This window comes from Purpureocillium lilacinum (assembly GCF_023168085.1).
Source record: "Purpureocillium lilacinum CBS 284.36 DNA, scaffold_8, whole genome shotgun sequence".
Lineage (NCBI taxonomy): Eukaryota > Fungi > Ascomycota > Sordariomycetes > Hypocreales > Ophiocordycipitaceae > Purpureocillium > Purpureocillium lilacinum.
The window spans coordinates 1,762,855-1,782,739 of NW_027072118.1; the positions used below are offsets into that span (position 1 = coordinate 1,762,855).

General features: G+C 61.4%; 7 protein-coding genes across 7 annotated transcripts; 3 read left to right on the forward strand and 4 right to left on the reverse strand.

Annotated features, from left to right (window-relative positions):
* Positions 1-465: 465 nt before the first annotated feature.
* On the reverse strand, positions 466-1,633 carry PLICBS_010268 (mitochondrial 54S ribosomal protein uL22m; the record flags this gene model as incomplete). The annotated part of the gene is made up of 3 exons (XM_018326636.2): positions 466-605; positions 665-1,522; positions 1,594-1,633. 3 exons carry the CDS (start codon positions 1,631-1,633, stop codon positions 466-468), a joined length of 1,038 nt encoding a protein of 345 aa, XP_018174956.2.
* Positions 1,634-3,296: 1,663 nt separating this feature from the next.
* PLICBS_010269 (uncharacterized protein) lies at positions 3,297-3,888 on the reverse strand (the record flags this gene model as incomplete). The annotated part of the gene is made up of 2 exons (XM_065601906.1): positions 3,297-3,486; positions 3,647-3,888. 2 exons carry the CDS (start codon positions 3,886-3,888, stop codon positions 3,297-3,299), a joined length of 432 nt encoding a protein of 143 aa, XP_065457978.1.
* A 60-nt stretch (positions 3,889-3,948) lies between these two features.
* On the forward strand, positions 3,949-5,201 carry PLICBS_010270 (uncharacterized protein; the record flags this gene model as incomplete). The annotated part of the gene is made up of 2 exons (XM_018326635.2): positions 3,949-4,032; positions 4,506-5,201. 2 exons carry the CDS (start codon positions 3,949-3,951, stop codon positions 5,199-5,201), a joined length of 780 nt encoding a protein of 259 aa, XP_018174955.2.
* Positions 5,202-5,489: 288 nt separating this feature from the next.
* PLICBS_010271 (uncharacterized protein) lies at positions 5,490-6,023 on the forward strand (the record flags this gene model as incomplete). The annotated part of the gene is made up of 1 exon (XM_018326634.2): positions 5,490-6,023. One exon carries the CDS (start codon positions 5,490-5,492, stop codon positions 6,021-6,023), a length of 534 nt encoding a protein of 177 aa, XP_018174954.2.
* A 1,311-nt stretch (positions 6,024-7,334) lies between these two features.
* PLICBS_010272 (uncharacterized protein) lies at positions 7,335-9,065 on the forward strand (the record flags this gene model as incomplete). Its single annotated transcript, XM_018326633.2, has 1 exon — positions 7,335-9,065. The coding sequence occupies one exon, from the start codon at positions 7,335-7,337 to the stop codon at positions 9,063-9,065; it is 1,731 nt and encodes a 576-aa protein (XP_018174953.2).
* A 2,189-nt stretch (positions 9,066-11,254) lies between these two features.
* Positions 11,255-12,696, reverse strand: PLICBS_010273 (uncharacterized protein; the record flags this gene model as incomplete). Its single annotated transcript, XM_018326632.2, has 2 exons — positions 11,255-12,242; positions 12,386-12,696. The coding sequence occupies 2 exons, from the start codon at positions 12,694-12,696 to the stop codon at positions 11,255-11,257; spliced, it is 1,299 nt and encodes a 432-aa protein (XP_018174952.1).
* Positions 12,697-17,370: 4,674 nt separating this feature from the next.
* On the reverse strand, positions 17,371-18,192 carry PLICBS_010274 (L-rhamnose-1-dehydrogenase; the record flags this gene model as incomplete). The annotated part of the gene is made up of 1 exon (XM_018326631.2): positions 17,371-18,192. One exon carries the CDS (start codon positions 18,190-18,192, stop codon positions 17,371-17,373), a length of 822 nt encoding a protein of 273 aa, XP_018174951.2.
* Positions 18,193-19,885: the final 1,693 nt, after the last annotated feature.

Genomic DNA, 19,885 nt, shown 5'->3' on the forward strand with positions numbered 1-19,885 from the left:
ATTTGACTTAGTCTGCGCTCGACGAGCAGGCTCGAAACGACAAGCCGCAGACGCTTTTCATTTACCTCGGGACAATCATTTCATCCACACAGTTGATGCCAGTGGCTTGATGCAATGAGCTTGCATGATTCGTGCCAGCACTACGGAGGCGTCGCCTCATGACTAGAGGAGCAACGTATAGGATGGCTCGCTCAGTGCCACGAGGATGCGGCGGCGTACCGGAATGCGTTCTCACTTTCCATTTTAACGTGCCACCTGTTACTTTACCATGCAAAGATGGCTGCCTTTAGATATCCATGGAGAGTCCCAAGCAACGGAGATTTTAGCTCAGTTGTACAACTAGGTATTCAATGTACATGTGTTGTTACAGTATCCCGTGTGGAAGTACATGCTCTGCCGCCAGTGACATTGACGTCGATGCCCGTCGTCCGCTCTGTATGCAAGTGAAGGGTCTGTGGGGCCTGTCTACCAGGTGTAGTAAGGTCGTTGTCCGTAGATGGAGCGGTTTGGGTGATGGACCCAGGGACCCTTGGCCTTCTTTTTAGCCACGCGCTCTTCGTGCTCTCGTATCCTCGTCTTTTCTTCCTTCAAGAGGACTGTGAAGCCTTTGGGTGGTGTGTCAGTAGGTTAGGGGAAAGCCGGTGGGTGTGTCTGGGGGACAAACTGGTGCTGGGGTGCTGGATGACGCCCATCCTGCCACGCCCTTTGTAGTCAATCTCCTTGCCGCGCCACGGGCCCCTGCCCACCCAAGACTGGGCGATATACATGCGCGTAGGGTCGGTGACGTCCATCCACTTGCCCTCCTTGGTTTGGATCTTTCGCGGCTTGTCCAGCAGCTCCCCGTTGACCTTGCCCAGGCCCATGCCACGCTGGGCGACGGCGAGGTCGCGTGCCTCCTCGAGGTAGTACTTGATCTCGGCGGCCATCTTCTTCTTGGACCACTGCATCTGAGCGATGGCATCGTCGACGGGTTTGCCGGCAATCTGGCGCGACAGCATAACGAGCTTCTTGACGCTGGTGGGCAGGAAGGTGCTCTTGTGGAGGAGCTGGCGCTCGGTGCGGGCGAGGCGCTCCCGCGTGGTGAGGTGGCCGTTGGTGCGGACCATCTGGATCACCTTTTTGCGGTGCCAGCGTATCCGGGCGCGGGGATCCGGGTCCGTGACCATGGCCATGTTCTCGCGCGTTTTCTGCTCAGCCTGGGCCGCGCCGGTGCGCTCCTCCTGCGCGGCGCCGCTCGGGCCGGCTTCAATCTCGTCCTGGAAGATGTTGTCCTCGACGGTGCCGTGCATGTTGCGCTCGAGGAACTGCTGGCGCTTCTTGGGGTCGTCGAGTTCCGACGTGAGCGGGTCGGAGCCGCCGCCGCGGCTCGCGGAGGCGTCCTTGGAGCTGGACTTTCCCCAACCCTTGAAGACGTTGATGGACCATTTGTGACGGCGCTGGGAGGAGGTCGGAGGGGAGGCGAGGAGGGCGGCGCATGTGGGCGAGGCGACGAGGAGGGAGGATGGTGAAGGGGACGAGGAGCCTGCACGTGCGAGACGCGGTGGTCAGCCATTGAGAACGGGGCGAGGCTGGTCTGTTGTGGAGGGCAATTACCTGACAGCGCCAGCCGCCGGGCGGCTAGGCGGACACTCATGGCGAAGAGTTGTGACGCCGACAATCTGCCAGACGAGTTCCTCACGATGGTCCTCCTGGGTGTAGTTGGAGCCCTGCCATCTGGAGCTCGCCGGTGCGTCGCCTTTTTTTGCCAATGCCGATGTTCTGCCGCCACAGCGAAAACTATATCACGTGACTCGACGGCTCTCGTTAGCGCGATTAACAACATTCGATCATGGCCATCCTCGGTTCCACCCGTCCCGGACGCACCCTTTGACCTACAATCCACCCGCCCCGACAAACTCTCACGAGACGAAGCTCTCCCCGCATCCGACTCGATAAGCAAAATGGCCATCAAGCCCATCACCGGAGTACGTATGCACTGGGGGGGAGTCAATTGGCAGCAGCGCCGGCGGTGGGGTCACCAGACGGCTGGTGATGGGCCGGCCGGGAAAGGCAAATTTGCAGCGAGCTAACGGGTGGTTCCTCTTGCTATAGATTCTGCGACGACGCTTGGTCCTGGACCTTTCCATTGGCCTGGGTACGTGAATTGGCCCGACGACTCGATTTGGGACGAGGGGGCGGCATTGACGGGAGCTGCTGGGAGCTTTGGTTCGTGGAGCTTGGTGAGCCAGTGACTAACGCCTGGATGCAGGTACCGGCTTCGCCATGGCCAACTGGTTCTGGTAAGTCAAACGACGCCCTGCCTCGGCGAATCCTCTCTGCTTGAGGAGAGTGCAATTGGGGTCGGCCGGCTGACGAATTGGCGAAAACAGGTACGGCTACCACGTCCCCCGAACCAACCTCCGCGACGCCTTCTACAACAAGCTCGAGGAGCAGCGCGCCAGCAAGCAGACCGAGTAAAAAGCTGCCGCCGCCACTGTTGCCAGCACGACGCAATGACGGGCGCGCTTATGCCTCGGACGAACGGGCAAAGTGTGTGATACGGGACGGTGGGAGGGGGGAAAAGAGCGCCGAAGGTGCGGATAGACGAGGGAGGGATGTATATCCTGCGCAGAACTGCGGCAGCGTGGTCGCTGGACGATACTGTACAATAGACCAGGGCAACCCAGTCGACCAATGCTTGACTTTACTTTGTGACTCACGATGATGGCCTGTGGTGCTGCACCGAGAATGCTTGGTGGAGCTGGCATGTGCGATGTAGACGGGATGTTGAGGATTGGGCCGCCGACAGATGGGAGAGGAGAGTGTCCGTTTTATTTCTCATCTAGCTATTGCAGCTGCACCTGGCAACTCATCTGCCCCCGTCCTACCGGGCGCTGGACATCAGCGTAGTGGCATCCTCGAGGGGGCAACGTATGGCGGCGACTCTGGCCCGGCCAGGATCGCAACGAGCGTGCGAATTGGTTATTACCGAAGCCTAGGAGCTCCTGCTGGTTTGAGCCTGCTTGACTATTCGAGGCGGGCGGAGTAGGGGCCATAGCTAGACTGCCGTTCTCGGCGCTGGGCTCCCCACACCAGCGCGGCCGGAGGATGAAGCCATTCGTGATGCCATCGCCTGGGCGCACGCGGCTTCCAAACGACGGCGAGGTGGCGCAATTATCCCGGAGCTGCGTACCATTCATTCAGGCGTGGCCATGTGCGGAGGCATGTACCGGCCATCATGGTCGCTGTAGGGGTGCTCTTCTGTGTGAGGATGATGGGTGTGGTGGTACGGTGGCTGTCGATTCCCGGAGCCGGCATCAAGGCGCTACATCCGCGTCATGCCAATTCGACGACCATTGGTACGGCTTCGCGGCAGGCTTGGGTTCGTCATCTCTGCCACCGGGTTGTTGTTGATGTTGCTGCTGCTGCGGCGGCGGCGGCGTTGTGGGAGCCTTTCCCTCCCAGGCCGTCGTCTCGACCGTGAAGGGGCCCTTTTTGTCGTTGCACCTGCGCGCGCCCAGAAAAGAAACCAAACGTCAACCTTGCATCAACACAACACACACATCGCACCGCCATCTCGCGCAACACACACGCAGCGGCACACGCGAGAGCACGAGCGAAAGCAAGAAAGGGAAGCGGTGCGCAACAGTAGGGAAAAAGCTCTCACCTCCGGAAGAGCCGCTCCACGGCGAAGCACTGCACGGGGCTGTCGCGCGCGTGCGGGCGCTGCACCTCGCACTTGTACTGCAGCATCTGGAGGAGCTCGCAGGCGGCGAGGTCGACTCTGCTGCTGCTGCTGCTGCTGCTGGCGGCATCGACGACGGGGGGCTTGCGACGGCGGCCGCGGGCGTCGAGCTGCACCTTGGTGGGCAGCTCCGAGGCCGGGAAGGAGTGGCACGGCGGCGTCATTTTGAGTGGGTGGATTGATTGATTGTCCCGTGGGGGGGGGACCTGCGAGAGGTGAGGGCGATGGACGCGTCTGCGTCTGCGTCTGCGGCGGCGGCTGGTGGGCGGATGTTGCTGGCGGCGGTGGAGGAGGCGAGCTTGGAAGAGGTGAGTGAGTTTGAGTGAGTGAGTGTTGCTGCTGTTTTTATTTTGGCTGGTGGTGAGGTGCGGTGATGGATGGGCCTGGGTGCCTGAATTTGGCTGCGTTTTCGCGACGCGAGCAAGCTCCAAGCCTGGACTGCTCGGCGTTGCCCCGTCGTTCATTTCACATCCCATCAGTTCTTGTTTGAATTTTCTTCTCTTTTTGCGCCAATTTTCGTTCTTGCCTGGCAGCATGGTTGTCTCTTCGGCATGCACATGAAGTCGAAGCTTCACCCACACCGGCACATCACGGAAATTCACTGTCGGTTCAGTACCACATAGAGGCCGTTACCATGCACCCATGAGAATGAAGCCTCTTGGTCTAGTTGACCGAGATGTGCCGGATCATCCAGATAATCACTTGGATTTCGCCTCATTTCCCGATACCGCAGCCTTGCCTTCTTACCTATGTCGTACAACCACTTACACGCACTACACAGATCCTGGACAGCCTTCGCGCAGCATTGCCAGACCCTGCAGCCAGCGATGCGACGCCGCCCCAAAACACCAGAAGCAAGGTCAAGGTCAAGACGACGCACATGGACGAGCTCGACCGCGTTGCGGCGCGGCACTTCCGCGACACGCAGGCGGCAACGACGTCCATCTCGGGCCGCGGCCTCCCGCTGCTCTACACGCTCGTCTCGCAGCTCGCCGCGCCGCCGCTGCGGCAGGCCGTCCTCGTAGTCGATCTCGACGGCCGCTTCGACGCCACGCGACTGACGTGCACCGAGGACGACATGCGACACGTCTACGTGCAGCGGCCCGCGCACAGCGGCAGCGCCGTCACGGGGCCGGGCATGGAGGGGCACCTGCGCGCGCTCGTCGCCGACGCCGGCGCATTCATGCTCTACGACGATGCGGCGCAGGCGAGTCGCGCGCGGCAGTGGTGGGGGACGCTCGTCGTCGGAGGCGGCGGCGGTGGAGGAGGAGGCGTTTACGGAGGGCCCGGCGCGGGAGACGTCGTGACGGGATGGAGGGGCTGGCTGCGCGTCGACCGCGATGAGGTGCCGGCCTTTGCGCTCGGCATGAGCGCCGATGAGGCCCTCGCGCAGAGACGAGCGCGGCAGGATGCCGTCGATGCGGCCGGTTGGGCGGCCACCTCGCCGTGGGGCGGCTTCGTCTTTCACGAGAGATGAGCTTTCATCAGTCTTGCACCGTGAACATGCCGAGTCTACGGCCAAACGCGGGATGAAGCCGGAGCGGGGGGCTGACCTCCTAGTGTCGCCTTCGTTATGGCTCAGCTTCAGTCAGCCGCCACTCGGGCAACTATACGTCGCCCAAGTATAAGCGCGACTTCTTCAGCTGGCGTTACTAACGAGGCTGACCGCGACACAACAAACCAACCTCATCCCCGGCGTGCGACAGCCCTGCGACGACCACCCCATCGCCGCACGCACCCACGCAGGCATCGCCACCATCAAACCATGTCGCAAGTATCCATACACCGCGGGCCCTACACGGCCATCCCCGCGGACGCCTCCCCGGGCCTCCTCTTCCTCCGCGCCCTGCTCCCGGAGCTGGACTCGCTGGGCCCCTTCGACGGCACGCCGAAGCTCATGTCGCTGCTCGCGCCGTCGGCCGTCTTCGTCATCAACGGCGGCGCGCCCATGCCCGCGCGCGACGTGCTCCCCATGTTTGAGCGGCGCGCCGAGACGGTCGCCGAGTTCCGGCACGAGGTGGACGTGGCGTGGGACATGGCGCGCGGGAACGACGGCGGCGGCGGCGGCGGTGCCAGGACCGTCATGTACGAGTCGACGAGCGTTACCGTGTTCAAGGACGATCCGGAAGGCGTCGAGGTGCGCGTTAGGGAGTTTAATGTGCTGGAGCTGGTGCCTGCGCGGGAGGACGAGGGTGAGGGAGGCGCGGCGGGCTTCGAGGCGGTTGAGTTGAGGGCGTTTCTCGACGGCGCGGCGGTCGCGTCGAGGGCACAGGCCTTGCTGAAGCTCACGGGGAAGTAGGGGTAGCACCGGCCTCGAATGAGGCTGGAGTCTTGCCTTCAGACGGCCGTGAATTGCACTACACCCTCTTGATCCTCTGCTCTGCTGTACATGAGTCCACTTTACTACATGGAACGATTGAGGCGCAAGTATTGGGAGGCTGAGCAACCGCTCTGCAGGCTTGGGGCTGGCCGTGGTTCGTACGGAGCTCGGCCTGTGATCAGATGTTTGGCCGATCGTGTGGTGTGCTCGGTGGCCCGCCTATTCCTGCTCAAGCATGAAACTGGCTAGGTGCTGGGTGTCGTCTACACGTGCAATGGTCTGAAGAATAGTGTCTCGTTGCTGGTGTCATGGGGCGGTATTATTTGGGGCTCATTTGGAGTTGCTAACGGCTTTTTGCACGAGTTTGATATGAATAAGTCAAAGTCGCTGCAGGAAGCGATATCAGAGCCGGCATGGCTCGGGTGTACGACCATCCAGCTTCCCTGTTTTGGTGCCGCGTGGTACTTTGAGGATTAGACTTAATACACCGCCATTCTGTCTATATTCTTGCGGCAAATTTGGCTAATTTTCGCATCTGGGTGCCGTCATTTGGCCATCAAATCTCCTGGCATATGCGAGAACGACACCGGAGCACGGAGCTCACGATGCTTCAACCGGGCCTCACTCGGGGTCCACTCGCAAACCGAAAGACCTCCGTCTTCGTATCCCCCGCCCTTCAATAGCACTTAGAGTTCCCGGATCAGGTCTTGCTGTCCCAGAAATCACGTTGCACCGCGGGCCGAGTCGTGTCCCTCCGGTAAATGTACATCGTACAAAGCACAAAGGCCCGTGTCGGCGTGAACGGCGGAGGGGAATATGTGGGGACCCCACGACTTGTGTCCCCAGATTCCCGGACCCGCGCCGGTAGGATTGCACGGATGGTGCAGGGGTGGGCGCCGCCGTCAGGAGGGCGATCGCACTACGACGGATGGACGTTGGCTGATGGGAGGCGGCGCGGTTTCTCCTTGGTGCGCGTAGAGCTCACGACACGAAGGGAGGGGGAAGTGAGGCCCGAGGGTAACACGACGAGAGCACACGGCCCGGCCGTCTTACTGTAAGTGCTTATAATGCGACGATATCGCGCATTAGGTCGATGGTGTTTTGGCTCGTGTCTTGGGTAGAATATATCTGAGTGATTCCTAATCCATAGTCTGGCCTGCCGCCGTCTCTAGTTACCCCTCTGCCCAGTGGATCACCGCTTTAATAAACGGCATGCGCCTCTCCAGCGTCTTTGCCAGGGCGGCACTCGTGTGCCTCCCCGCGCTGTCCCTCACGCAAGCCGGCACCACCATGTCCTCCCCCTCCCCCTCCCCCAAGCCTCCTCCGCAATTCCACAACGCGGCCAGCCACGCCGGGGCGGACCCGTACGTGCTGTACGACCGCAAGAGCGGCAACTACTACGCGTACTCGACCGAGGGCGCCGACGCGGGCTTCAACTTTGCCATCTACAGCAGCCCGGACCTCTCGACATGGCATCGGCACCCGGGCGGCGTGCTCAAGGCGTGCTTCGATGACAAGGGCAACAAGCTCGCGGGCGGGCAGGCGTGCTGGGCGCGCGACTGGTTCTGGGCGCCCGAGACGTACTACAACGAGAAGACGGGCTGGTACTTCTTCATCTTCGCGGGACGCCTGCGCGCCGACCTGGCCAAGGACCACTTCCGCTACTCGGCCTTTGAGGAGCCGTCTAAGCTCGGCGTCGCCGTGTCGCGCTCGCCCACGGGGCCCTTTGAGGAGATTGAGTCGAAGCCGATTGACTGGTACCCGTTTGACCCCAGCTATCACGACGTCAACCTCATCATGGACGAGAAGCAGATGCTGCCGCCGCAGACGCTGAGCGAGGGTCAGACGGCGCCCAAGGGGACCTACATCCCCTTCATCGACCCCAACATCTTCTTCGACGAGGACGGCCGCATCTACCTGTACGCGTCGCGCAACGCCTACCGCAACTGGAACTGGGACACGAAGCTGGGCAAGTACATTGAGGAGTCCAACATCATTGTCGTCGAGCTGGCGCGCGACTGGTGGGACGACCCCCAGGCGAAGACGATGCCCGCCATCATCCCCTCGCAGGTCGACGCCCACGCCAAGGACGCGCCCGCGCCGCCCAAGGACATCGCCTCGTACAACGGCACCGGCGTGATCGGCAACCCGCCGCGCAAGGACGGCTGGAAGACGGTCATCTCGTACGGCGCCGACCCGCAGGAGTGGGAGAACTTCCACGTCAACGACTACACAAAGTACAACGGCAAGAAGAAGGACAGGCGGTGGTCCGAGGGCAGCACCGTCATCCGGCGGCCGGACGCGAAGACGGGCAAGCCCGTCTACATGCTGACGTACAGCGCCAACAACTACGAGGCGTCCAACTACGGCGTGGGCTTCGCGACGGCCGAGTCCCCGCTGGGGCCCTTCCGCAAGTCGTCCAAGAACCCGATCCTGTCGCAGGAGCCCGACGGCGCCAGGCCCATCTTCTCGACCGGCCACGGCAGCATCGTCGCGTCGCCGCCGCCGCCCAGCCACGACGAGGGCGGCGACCCGCAGGAGGTGACGCTGCGGACGCGCAAGGGCGCGGAGCTCTTCTACGTGCACCACGCGCGCAACAGCACGAGCAACGGCCGCTCGCTGTACACGACGCGCATGAAGCTCGACGAGGCGGCCGTGCGCTTCGGCTCCGACGACGCCCTCAGCATGTCCCTGACGGCGCTGGACCAGCCCCTCCCGCGGGACTCGTACCCCATCCAGATCAAGGCCACCTGCTCCAAGGACGACGAGGGCGCGCCGCGGTACGACGTCCGCGTCGTGTCCAAGCCCGGCGCCAAGTTTGACATTCGCGAGGGGTCCAACCGCGTGGTTCATGCGTGTAGGAGCCAGCTGGCGACGTCCATCGTGGACGGCAAGGAGGAGGGCGAGTTTGTGCTCAGCTTTGGCGAGGGGGGTGCGCGCTCGGGGTTGGCGTACCAGCGGCAGAACGTGGATGGCAGTTGGACGACGGTGGCCAAGACCTGCGCCCGCTGCAAAGCTTGAAGTTGTTGTTCTTGATCTGTTGGCGCCTGTGAATAATAGTACACGTAAATACGCTGTTGGTCTCTCGATACGTTGGCGGTATTGAGTAAAAGGAGCATGAAGACAACAAAACTCGGAATATATGTTTACCACGCAGAGCACTCAACTGGAGTCACTTGATACACTTTATTGCCGTCTTACGCCCATGGCCTTTAGACAGCCAACCCTTGGCATGAGGTCCAGAGACTGGGCCTGAAGCTAGACACCACAGATGATGCCTTTCGTAGAGCCATACGACGTCAAGGTATTCAAAGTGGCGGGCCGTTTTCTGGAGATGTTGTGGAGAGACATGGAACTGACGAGTGCAATGAATCTCTAAGCGCGGAGCATTGCGTTTGAACTGCTGTGTAATCTCCTGTGCATGTCGTGAAGGTTCATCTTTGATGGGAGGTAGAGACTGATGAAGAATTGCGGCCTCTCGTTGTGTAGGTTCATGCAGTCGAGTATCCCGGCGCCCACAACGTTGCAGCAGCTGGTTGCCCGGAATGCCTCATTTGGTGTGTCTTGGCCATCTAGGATCCTTCCATGTCCCAGGATGAAGCCCGACGGAGAAGAGCCGTGGAGCAGTGCTAAGAATCACCACGCAGGAGAAGACTCGGGAGGTTAGAATGCGAGGCAAAGGAGGGTGTGAGCATCAAAACCCCTAGTCCGCCGTGCTTTTCCGTCGTTCCATGCCGTGTGCTGCAGCCAAGATCTGCCGAGGCGGGGCTCTTGCTCGTCTTCCATCATGCTGCGTCCTGGCATAGAGCCGCGTTTTCCGACCCTCTCGCCGCTTGTGCCCAGCCCCCCATCTTCCCCGCGTTATGCGACGAATACACCCCGCGGACCCGGGGTTGACAGCTGCTCTCCACACGAAGCGGAGTGACAAGCCCGAGTGTAGCCCGACCGGTGGGGAGACGCTGGCGTGTGTTGCAGTGTTACACTTGTGTGTACATGCGTGATTGAAGTGACAAGTCTGGATTGTGGAGTGGACAAGTGTGGGGAGAGACGCGGCGCGACATCAAATGTGACGCCGTCTCACTGTTCGTTTTGGGTATCCCGGCGGGGTAGACGGGCGGTTTGGTTCGGGCTGGGCTGGGCTGGGCGTCGCGCACTATCCACAAGGATCTGCCGTTCCACTCCCAAGCCACCGCGGCGCATTCCTTCTGAGGACATTGTCTGAGGACGGCGGCTGGGCGGCCGAGCGGGATTGAGGGTGACATGGCGGGTGAGATGGGCTATGCAGGCGCTCGGCGAGTGACGCCATCTCGCGCACCTAGCATCGATATCCCGGCGAGGTACCACGACGCACGCACAAGTACTCTTCGCATGTGCGAGGCCAATCGACATCACCATCTGAAGGAGGTACTTCTGTCGATCCTCTGCGAGGATATCGGCAAGGGGACGCAAATTCGCCTGCGTGGCGCCAGCCTCGGGTCCTGCTGCTCCTCGAAGTCGGGAATGGACGGAGCTGGCGCCAGGGGCAGGGATCAAGACCTGAGGGGATTATGCAGGCAATAAAGGACCGTTTTCGTAATTCGTACATGCTTCCTGTACCGGCGGTACCTACCATGGTGAAGACGTTGTCCATGTCCACTCACTGGCTGAAGCGTCATGTGTGGGGTGGCATGGTGGGGTCGGCTGGATGCCATCTACCTCGGGCATGCCATCTTTGTCAATGACGTCCAGGGGTAACAATGGGCGCCCTGGGCGGATTGCGACGGGCTTAGGGGAGCTCAGCTACCAAGTGCCCCTGAAGGATCGCAAAGGGTCGACTGAGAAGGCCCCTTTCATTTCACGAACAGTTACAATTATTCATCACTGAGAGGAACTGTCTCGAGTTGATAGAATTTGTCTTTTTTTATGCTATTTATGATGTCATGCTCATCAGGGTATAAGGTGGTGCATGATGTTTTCGGGTAAAGGTCCCAGGTCTAGCTAAAAGAAAACAGCAAAGGCAGTCCAGTCTATGGTCTATAGCCTCGCTCGCAATCTATCTGTCCGATTCTGTATCGATGCAGATGCCATGTAGGAAAGATGAAAAGGAAAATTTCGTAAAAGCCGTGAGCTTGAATAGAGCAAAACTCGCCAATTTATGAGCCAAAAGTGTGAAAGGTCAAAACGCCAACCCAATGGATGTGATGATTGATGGGGAAAGAGATGGAAGTGAATTATGCCGTGATGGCATCTTCAGCGTCCACAATCATGGCGTCGGTGCTGGCACCCTCGGGGAGGCCGATGACGTCCTTCTTGAGCGACGAGACGACCTTCTTGCGCATCTCGCGCTGGATGCCGTGGTTGACAGCATCGAGGACGTTGTTGACGGTGACGCGAGGCTTGTAGGCGGGCTCGGTGCCGTCCTGGTAGACACCCGTCTTGACGAGGATGCTGTACCAGTCGTTCTCGGCCTTTTCGTTGACGGCGTTGGTGCCGCGGATGTCGCTCTCAGGGGTGTCGCCGACAAAGTAGACGGTCTGGGGAGGGCGCTCGAGGCCGTGCTCGTCGTTGCGCCACTGGCTCATGAGGCGGTAGGCAAACTCAAAGGTGGGCACCTGGGGCTTGCCGAATGCGTGCGTGTGCAGCTTGCCCTTGCCGGCCGTGAGGTCCTTGAAGGTGACCTCGAACATGCGGCGGAGGGCGCCCATGCCGAGGCGGACGTGCTCGTGGGCGGCGGACCAGACGACGTCGTTGTGGGAGAAGTAGAAGGGCGGGCCCTCGTCCATGGTCTCGCTGCGGGTGCCGAGGCGGCCGCCCTTGGACATGGCGAGGTCGAGCATGATCTGGATGTCGCCGGCCCAGTCGCGCGAGTCGGCGAAGACGAAGACGGCGTCGATGACGACGTCGTCGAAGTTGCGGTCGCGCGAGTTGGCGTGCTCCTCGTCGGTGAGCTTGCGGAAGGGCGTGGTGGCCGAGTCGGCCTTGATGATGTCGCCGGGCGTGACCACGTCCTTGAAGCCGTAGCCCTCGGCGACGTGGCGGCACTTCTCGCCCTCGCCGCCGACGACGAGGACCGTCTTGTACTTGTTGGCCATTTCCCTCATGGGCGTGTGGCCGCAGATGAACTGGCCGGGCTTGATGTCCTGGAGGAGCTGGCGAGACAGGTCGCCGCAGCGCTCCTCCTCGGTCTTGCCGCCGCCGTTTGTGAGGAAGATGTGAGGACTGAGGAAGACATGTTAGCTAATCATGTTCTGTAGGAGTGTTTGTGTGCCACTCGCCCCTGACCCACGATGCAACACCGGTGGAGAAGGTGCAGGCATCGTGGGAAAATCCGGGGGTGGGTAATGAATTCTGGGTCAACTTACATATGGAGGCCGAACTCGTTCTCGCCGTTGAGGACCCGCATGGCCTGGATGGCCTCGGGGATGGCCTCGCCGCCGCGGACGAGGACGCCGTCAATGTCAAAGGCAAAGACGAAGGAGTCGGCGACGGAGGCCGGGTCGACGGGGGAGTTGGGCGTGGGGATGCTCGAGACGCTGACGGCGCGGGAGCTGTCCGAGGCCAGGTCGGGCGAGCTGGGGGTGGTTGAGCCATCGGAGGGCATGGAGATGTCGTCAAACTCCATCTTGGCCTGGGAGACCTTGCGGTAGAAGGCGGCTCTCTGCTTGGGCTCCATGACGGCGGTTGTGTTGATGGTGGTGATTCTTTCCCTCTGGTCGGTAATGGTGATGGTTGTTGTTGTAGTTGATGTGGAAGTTGGGATGAATGAGTGTGGAAACTTGGTGGACCGGTGGAGAGGGATAGAAGGGTGAAGGGAGGCGTGGGTTGATGGTTGATGGGAAGAGATCTACCGTCAAGAACGGTGGGAGGGCATGAAGCCTTTATAATCGCTCGAGGGCATCCTTACTCAGACTCCCATGATGTGGCTGCAACATTCAAGGAGGAGACGCAAACATGGCCCATCCCCCCCGCGTGGAGCCCGCTGGGTCCGTTTGGAAAAAGATGGATATCCCCTGAAGACAAGCGAACCGAGTCATAATCCGTTGTTGCAACGACGTAGTTGGTTTGGACGACGCTACGTATCTCGCCAAACTACGTAGGTACCCATCACTGGCGGCCCCCCCTTGCTGACGGGAACAAGGTACGGCCTCGCGCCTTGGGCCGGTACAAGGCGCTCGCGGGCGTCAACGGCGGCATGGCAAGTCCCTGCCCCCTGTGGCGAAGGGGCCGCCGCCCGTCTCGCGTACCCACCGAGGCGGTACCCGTACCCACAGTTTTTTGTCCGCTGGAAAACTCTAGTTGTATGACATGTGCGCGCGGAGGGTTGGTGGTGACGATGGTGGTGGTGACGCGCGAAGGGACTGGAGGGCCCGCGAAGGGGCAGAAAGAAAAAAGTGGATAGGGCGAGTTTTCTAGTCAAAGTGAAGTTTCGTTCATGGCCGACGGGTCTGATTGGTCTGATACGGCCCAGATACGGACCTACGGACTACACAGCGCCGGCGCGGCGGCTCTGCCTGGTGCTGGCGCGGCGGCTGTTCGGTGTCGTCGTCGTCGTTTCTGGGAGGCGAAACGCCCACACGGTGCCGGGGGGTTCGATGATGACGCCGGACTGCCTTGCTTGGACGGTGGCCCCCGGCGGCGGCATGTACCCATGCACGACACGATACGCAGGCATGTACCTCGAGTACCTACCTGCGTACAGCCACCGTTCCGTCCTCCCTCCCACCCACCGTCTCAGTCTCTGGTGCTGCGCTGCCGGCTTGGCTGCCCTTGTTGCGCTGGCGCCTCTTCCGACTGGCTCGGGGCGACAGCGCATCTTGCTTCGGCCCCTGGCGGACGGCGGGAAAGAGTTGGTGTGCAGAACAGAACTGCCGGACCATACGAGGCCCGTTCGTGAATCTTCTTTCTCGCTGAATCACACAGGGGGACAAACCGTCCCTCTCTCGCGGCTGTGCGGACACTGCCGTGAGGATTCTGACGCAGCGTGTATCGCGTACAACATGTACCCTTGCTTCAGGATGTATACGTCCGGGCAGCTCTTCTCGACCCGCACCGCCAGACCTGCAATATGCCTGCGCTTGACGTACGTTCTCGTACACAAGCGCGCGCGCGGTGCCGGGGGGTTGCTGCACTGGTGGCCCCCGCCGCCGGCACGACGGTAACCTCCTAGTGACATTCGAGGCATTTACCACGAGGCCGGGCGCCGGCGGGGGCCAAGCACGATGACGTGCGTACCTCTCGGGTCACGTCGTCGTCGTCGTCGTTTGTGCGTTGCCCGCCCTCCAGTTAGTCAGTCCCCACGCAGGATGAGGTATGTACTACATGCGTTGGTAGTACGAGCCTGACGTCCGTCCGTCCATGCAGATAGCGGCGGTTCTGAGGCTGTGAGGCTCTTTGACGCCCTGGCGGGGCCAATGGGAGACTGCGCCGCAGACCAGCAGATGGGTTCACTGGCTGAGACGGCCTCCCGCGCATCCGCATCCGCATGCGCAACCGCATCCGTGTCCTCGGAAGATGGAGGGGGGTTCCAGTGTTGGCCATGTCCCGTCCAGTGAGGATGAGGCCCTCCCTGCTGTACATGCTATCTCGGCACGCGTAACAGACAAACAAACAACGGAATCAGCAACGCAGCAGGAGCAGTAACAAGGGGGCCCGGCTCAGCCAAGGCTGCAAAAAGTACCTCCTCCGCCGGGACATGTTCGTGCATGAACGTGTACCCTCCACCCGTCGGGGCACGTAGTACATGTAACTGCGGATCACCACTCACCGTCAGTCACCACTCATCCAGGAAACGCCGAGACGAGACGGTCAGAGTCAAAAGAAGGGGTGGGGGAGCAACGGCAGCGGCAAACGGCAGGGGAGCGCGGGAAATTTTTCTGTGACGGTGGCGGCCGCGGCGGAGACGGTGACTGTACAATGGGAGGCCAGACAAGCGCGAGGCGATTAGCGAACAAAAGAGCGATGGCGATGAGATACGTACGTACCGTCTTTGCAGTGCTGCGATTCGGTTACGACACGGTGGGAACCGTGGAACCCGCCGCCAGGCCAGTAAACTCACGTCGAGGAGTCGGTGACGGCGACGGCGAGCTAGCAGCCACAGCGACGGTCACAGCGCACAAATCAGTGACGGTGACAATGACAGCGACGGCGATAGGTGCCTGACGGCAGTGGACGGTGACGGTGACAAACGGCCACAGTTTTTTTCCCTCTGGTCTCTTCGGCCCTCCCAGCGGCCCCCCTTGGCGGTCGGACCGGCCTTTCGGGGGTCCCACACTGACGTCAAGCCCGCCCCGCTCCACCGGCCCGGAGGCCTATCAGTCGCCGTGCTCGGCTCCGCTACGGAGCCTCTCGGAGGCAGGCAGGCCCCCTGTGGGGCGGATGGCCGCAAGGCCCCTCCTTCCTTCCTGCGCAGCATGGCATGCAACATGGCAGCCAAGGCGGCAGGGCGACGGCCTTGTCGTGTTTCCGCCCGCCGCGCGACCCCTCCAGAGGTGCCCTCCCGCTCTGTGATGAGCGGCAATGCACTGCAACCGTCGGCATAGCGCTATTGTCCGATACCAAGTGAGACAAGATTCGGCACGGGATGGCAGATTCTGGTAATGAACTGCGATGCCCGAAGAGTAGCAAGCACGTCGTTCTATCTACCTACCATTGCCGTGGTTCTCATGGCGGTATGCCCACGCGCGCTGCGTAATTCACCGGCCGGCCGGCGGGGGTTTGAACATGTGCGCGGGCGGGCGGACGGGCGGGGCGGAGGAACGTACGTCAATGCTGATGGGCGCGGGCTGAGTAGGTGGTGCTGATGATGCGGATTCCTTCCTTCCATCCCTGGCATCCTGGCATCCTGGCATCCTGGCCTGGATACTGCTGATGCCCATCCACCACCCTTACTCACAGGTCCTTGCACAGGGGCCTCGGCGAATAGATTGGGGGGTCGGGTCCCTCGTCGCCGCGCGTGCCATCTATATTTACTCGTCTCTCCAAGGCGGATTCCGACGAGATAAGCAATCACCCCCAAGAACAGCACTGGCAGTCGCTTAGACGAGTACGCAGAGCCCTGGTCAGAATGGCCGTCAGGGTAGCTGCGCTCTCTTGACCTGACATGTCCTCTAAAGCTCAAGCTTCCGCTTTGACACGTCTTGCACGATTCATACCTGGACGTGCGCATCAAGTACTCTCCGTAGCAGCAGGCAGTCTGCGTGTAACCCAGTACGGTACGGTACGGTACGAAACGGTACGGAGCTGTACGACAAAGACAAATAGCTTTCAACACTGGCCTGGCGGAGCGGTGCTACATGTGTCAGTCCATGCCAGTTTCCCGTCTTGCCCGTCTTCCCCTTTCCCTCCTCCTCGTGCGCACGTAGAACCATAATCAGGAAACGATGTTCAAAAGCAGTCAAAGCACCCCTCACTCCCGACCCTCCATCCGCCCGTGCGGCATGTGCGTATGTACGCACGGAACCGACAAGACAGCCTTCATTCATGCCCTTCCGCCGGGAAACTCAGCAGTCACCACGTAGCACCACCACCACCCGTATGCAACATGATGTCCTCAACTCGTGCATACACATACGCACTTACACACGGGCGCACACGGGCACACACCGCACACATGTACAATGTATCTAGCGCCAGAGTACATTCCGCAAACGCGAATTGGAGGGGGCCGATCAAGCACGTACATCACCGCACATCAGGCCATGCGTTGCACATCACCCATCGTCCATCTGTCCCCTTTGCGACAACCAAGTGTACTCTTGGTACTTCGTGCGCGTAGCGGACCAGATACATCTGCGGCCGCCGAAGCTGGAGAGCGGGCCCGGTCCAACCCCCTGGCGGCGTGCAGAATGAGGCAAGCCGCGGGTTGATGAGCCGGCTGGGCCCTGCAACTAGCAAACACGGTGCTCACTCGCTGGACGTGTGTGGGTTTGTGGTTTGTCCGACGTTGGATAATCCTTGTCGTTGGTGGTTTGGTTTCAAAGCAGCGCGCCGCGGCCCCCACCACCCTGTACTTTTTCAAGGAGCCTTGGCTGGCACATCACGACCTGACGCTTGGGGTGAGGATCAACGCCGGCCGAAAAGCCACACGCTTGGCTGGCTGTAAGAAGTTCTTCTTACATGATACCGCTCTTCGGTTCCAGGGGCCCTGTTGCCGGGATTCATGTTCCTCTCGCGCCTGCTTCCCTTTTGCTCAGGCCGTTCTCGTTGTGCGCCGCGCCACATGTCTTTGTCGCAGCCACCCAGTCCACCAACACCTATTGATAACTGACCGCCAGAACAGCCATCTCAGGCCCTCCGCCAATGACCAGGAACACGTATTGTTCGGGCGAAACATCTCTCACATGCCGCGTCACTGTAGGTTGACAAACAGCCCGCCGTCGACGAGGAGCTGGGCGCCTGTCACGTAGCCGCTCAGCTCGTCGCAGGCCAGAAACACGGCCGGCCCAGCCAGGTCCTTGGGCTCACCGGTTCTGCCGAGCGGGATGCGCCCCTCCATGTAGGCGCGCTTGCGGTCGTCGGCCAGGTCTCCCTCGTTGAGCTGCGTGCGGATGGTCCCCGGGAGCAGCGCGTTGCAGCGGATGCCGTGCTTGCCCAGCGCGACGGCCGTGCTCTGCATCAGGCTCAGCACCCCGGCCTTGGTCGGCGTGTAGTGCGTCTGCTCCCCGCCGCCGACGAGCGCGCTGATGGAGCTGACGCCGATGATGCTGCCGCCGGGCGGGGACTGGTGCAGGGCCATCTGCCGGGCGGCAGCCTGGGTGACGTAGAAGGCGCCCCCGAGGTTGGTGTTGACCGTCGTGGTGAAGAGGTCGGGCGAGAGGGTCAGGAAGTCGGCAAACGTGCAGACGCCGGCGTTGGACACGCATATGTCGAGCCGCTTGTTGGTGGCGCCCGAGTGCGCGACGGCCGTCTCGACGAGCCTGGCCGCCGTGGCCGGGTCACGGACGTCGCCCGCCTGGTGCGCCAGGCGTCCCGCGCCGGCGTCCTTCTCTGCGAGGACCCTGGCCTCGGCGACCAGTGAGTCGAGGTGCGGCTGGTCCCTCTCCAGGCCGAGGTGATTGACGACCACGCTGGCGCCCTGCCGCAGGAACTCGAGGCAGATGGCGCGGCCGATGCCCGTCGTGCCGCCCGTGATGATGGCCGTCTTGCCGGCGAGCAGACCCGTCAGCGGCATGGTGATGTCAGAGAGCGAGAGAGCGGCTCTGCAGCGAGCGGGTCTTCCAGATGGCGCGAATCTGTGATGGCTGCGCCCGTCTGACGATAAGCGACACACAACACCAGACGCAACGTGCCCCGTGCTGCGGCGCCGGTGGATGGTCCGGACGCGATAGTATGGTGGCAGCGGGCTCTAGCGCGGCGGGCGGCGGGTCAAGGCGTCAGATGCAAGATGAAAAGGCAGCTAAGGCGCGGTTACGTCGTCGCACAGCAGCAGCGTCGATTTCGTGATTGCGGGAATGCAGACGGTTGCGGAGAGGAGTGCACGTTGGAGGGAAAGGTAGGATGGTGACGACGGCGTGGGGGTCGTTGCCTGTATGACGAACCTTGGGCGCTTGCGTTGGCAGGAGCTGGAGGTTGAGGCTGATGAGGCTGGGAAGGAGCGTCGTACCCTGTACTCCGTGCTCTGTACTCTGCAGTGCGTCTGTCCGTCGTCACCGTCGTACCTCTGTATCCAAGATGCACTGGGTCATCAAGATCACGAGAGCCTCCACGGCTCGTGAGGTCGAGCCTCGCACTACTTGTACGTACCGGAATGGTGCCAGCATCATCTCGCTGCCGAGATCGCATCGCAGGAGGAGGGGGGGGAATGCACCTCGGGGCATTTACAAGCGAGACCCTCGACAAGGGCCAGCCTGCCTGCCTGCCGCCAAGCGGCTCAACCACATACAATCTCACCCTGCAGCCAACAGAAACACCGAGTGCCGAGAACAGGTTCATTCTCTGCACGACCATCAGACTCACGATGGCTTCATCACATCTTCCCGTGTACGCACGTGCGCCCCAGCTGTCGCTCCACCCCACCGCACCGACAAGCGAGGCACCGTGGAACCCCCCCGTCCATCCCTCCCCCTGGCCGCTGCCAGGTGCGCATCGTGAGTGAGACCCTGCCCTGCAAGTCATTCATGCCTCCTGCCGCCCATCGTGGACAAGTCCGCCGCGCGGGTCGTGCGTCCCATCCGCCCCGCCCAGCAGTTTCCAGCGAGTGCATGCGTAGGTGCCCACCGTTTTCCCACACGTGGGCGAAGCGCAGACGGGCGTTACGGTGGCCATCCCCCCCAGCGGCCCCCCATCGTGACTCGGGCGCACCACCACCACCACCACCACCGTTTGAACGGCTACCGTTACGAAAAAAGACTCACGATGTCTACCGTTTGCAATGGGGGGAGTGGCCGCAGAGGGTGGGCCGCCTTCCTTGCGCCGTCCCTGCAAAAACTCCACGGCTCAGGCCCACGATGCAACAGCAGTGTGCTCGCCGTGGAGTGCCAGACTCTGGGGTACAGCTGAGCGCCTTCATTGGAGCAGTCACGATGCTTGTACGGAGGGAAGGGATTCTCTGCTGAATAAGGCCCCTGAGCGCGAGCGGCGTCTGCCCGCAGGCTCTTGAATCGTAAAGTACTGCCGCGCCGCAATACGAACGGCTACATCGCCTCGGTCGGCGGCTGTGAGTCTGCAAAGTCCGCCAACCTCGTACAAGTGCATAGACCAAATGGACCTGAATTCTGTTGCAAAAACTTTCTTCTAGCCTGCTTCTGTGGCGATGCACCTTGGCTTTCCAGCTACTTCCCATCGCCCACGCTCGTCCAATCGTGTATGCCGTCACCCGAAAAAGACTTTCCATCGCCGCCTTCCATTTTCGCCACCTCGTGCTC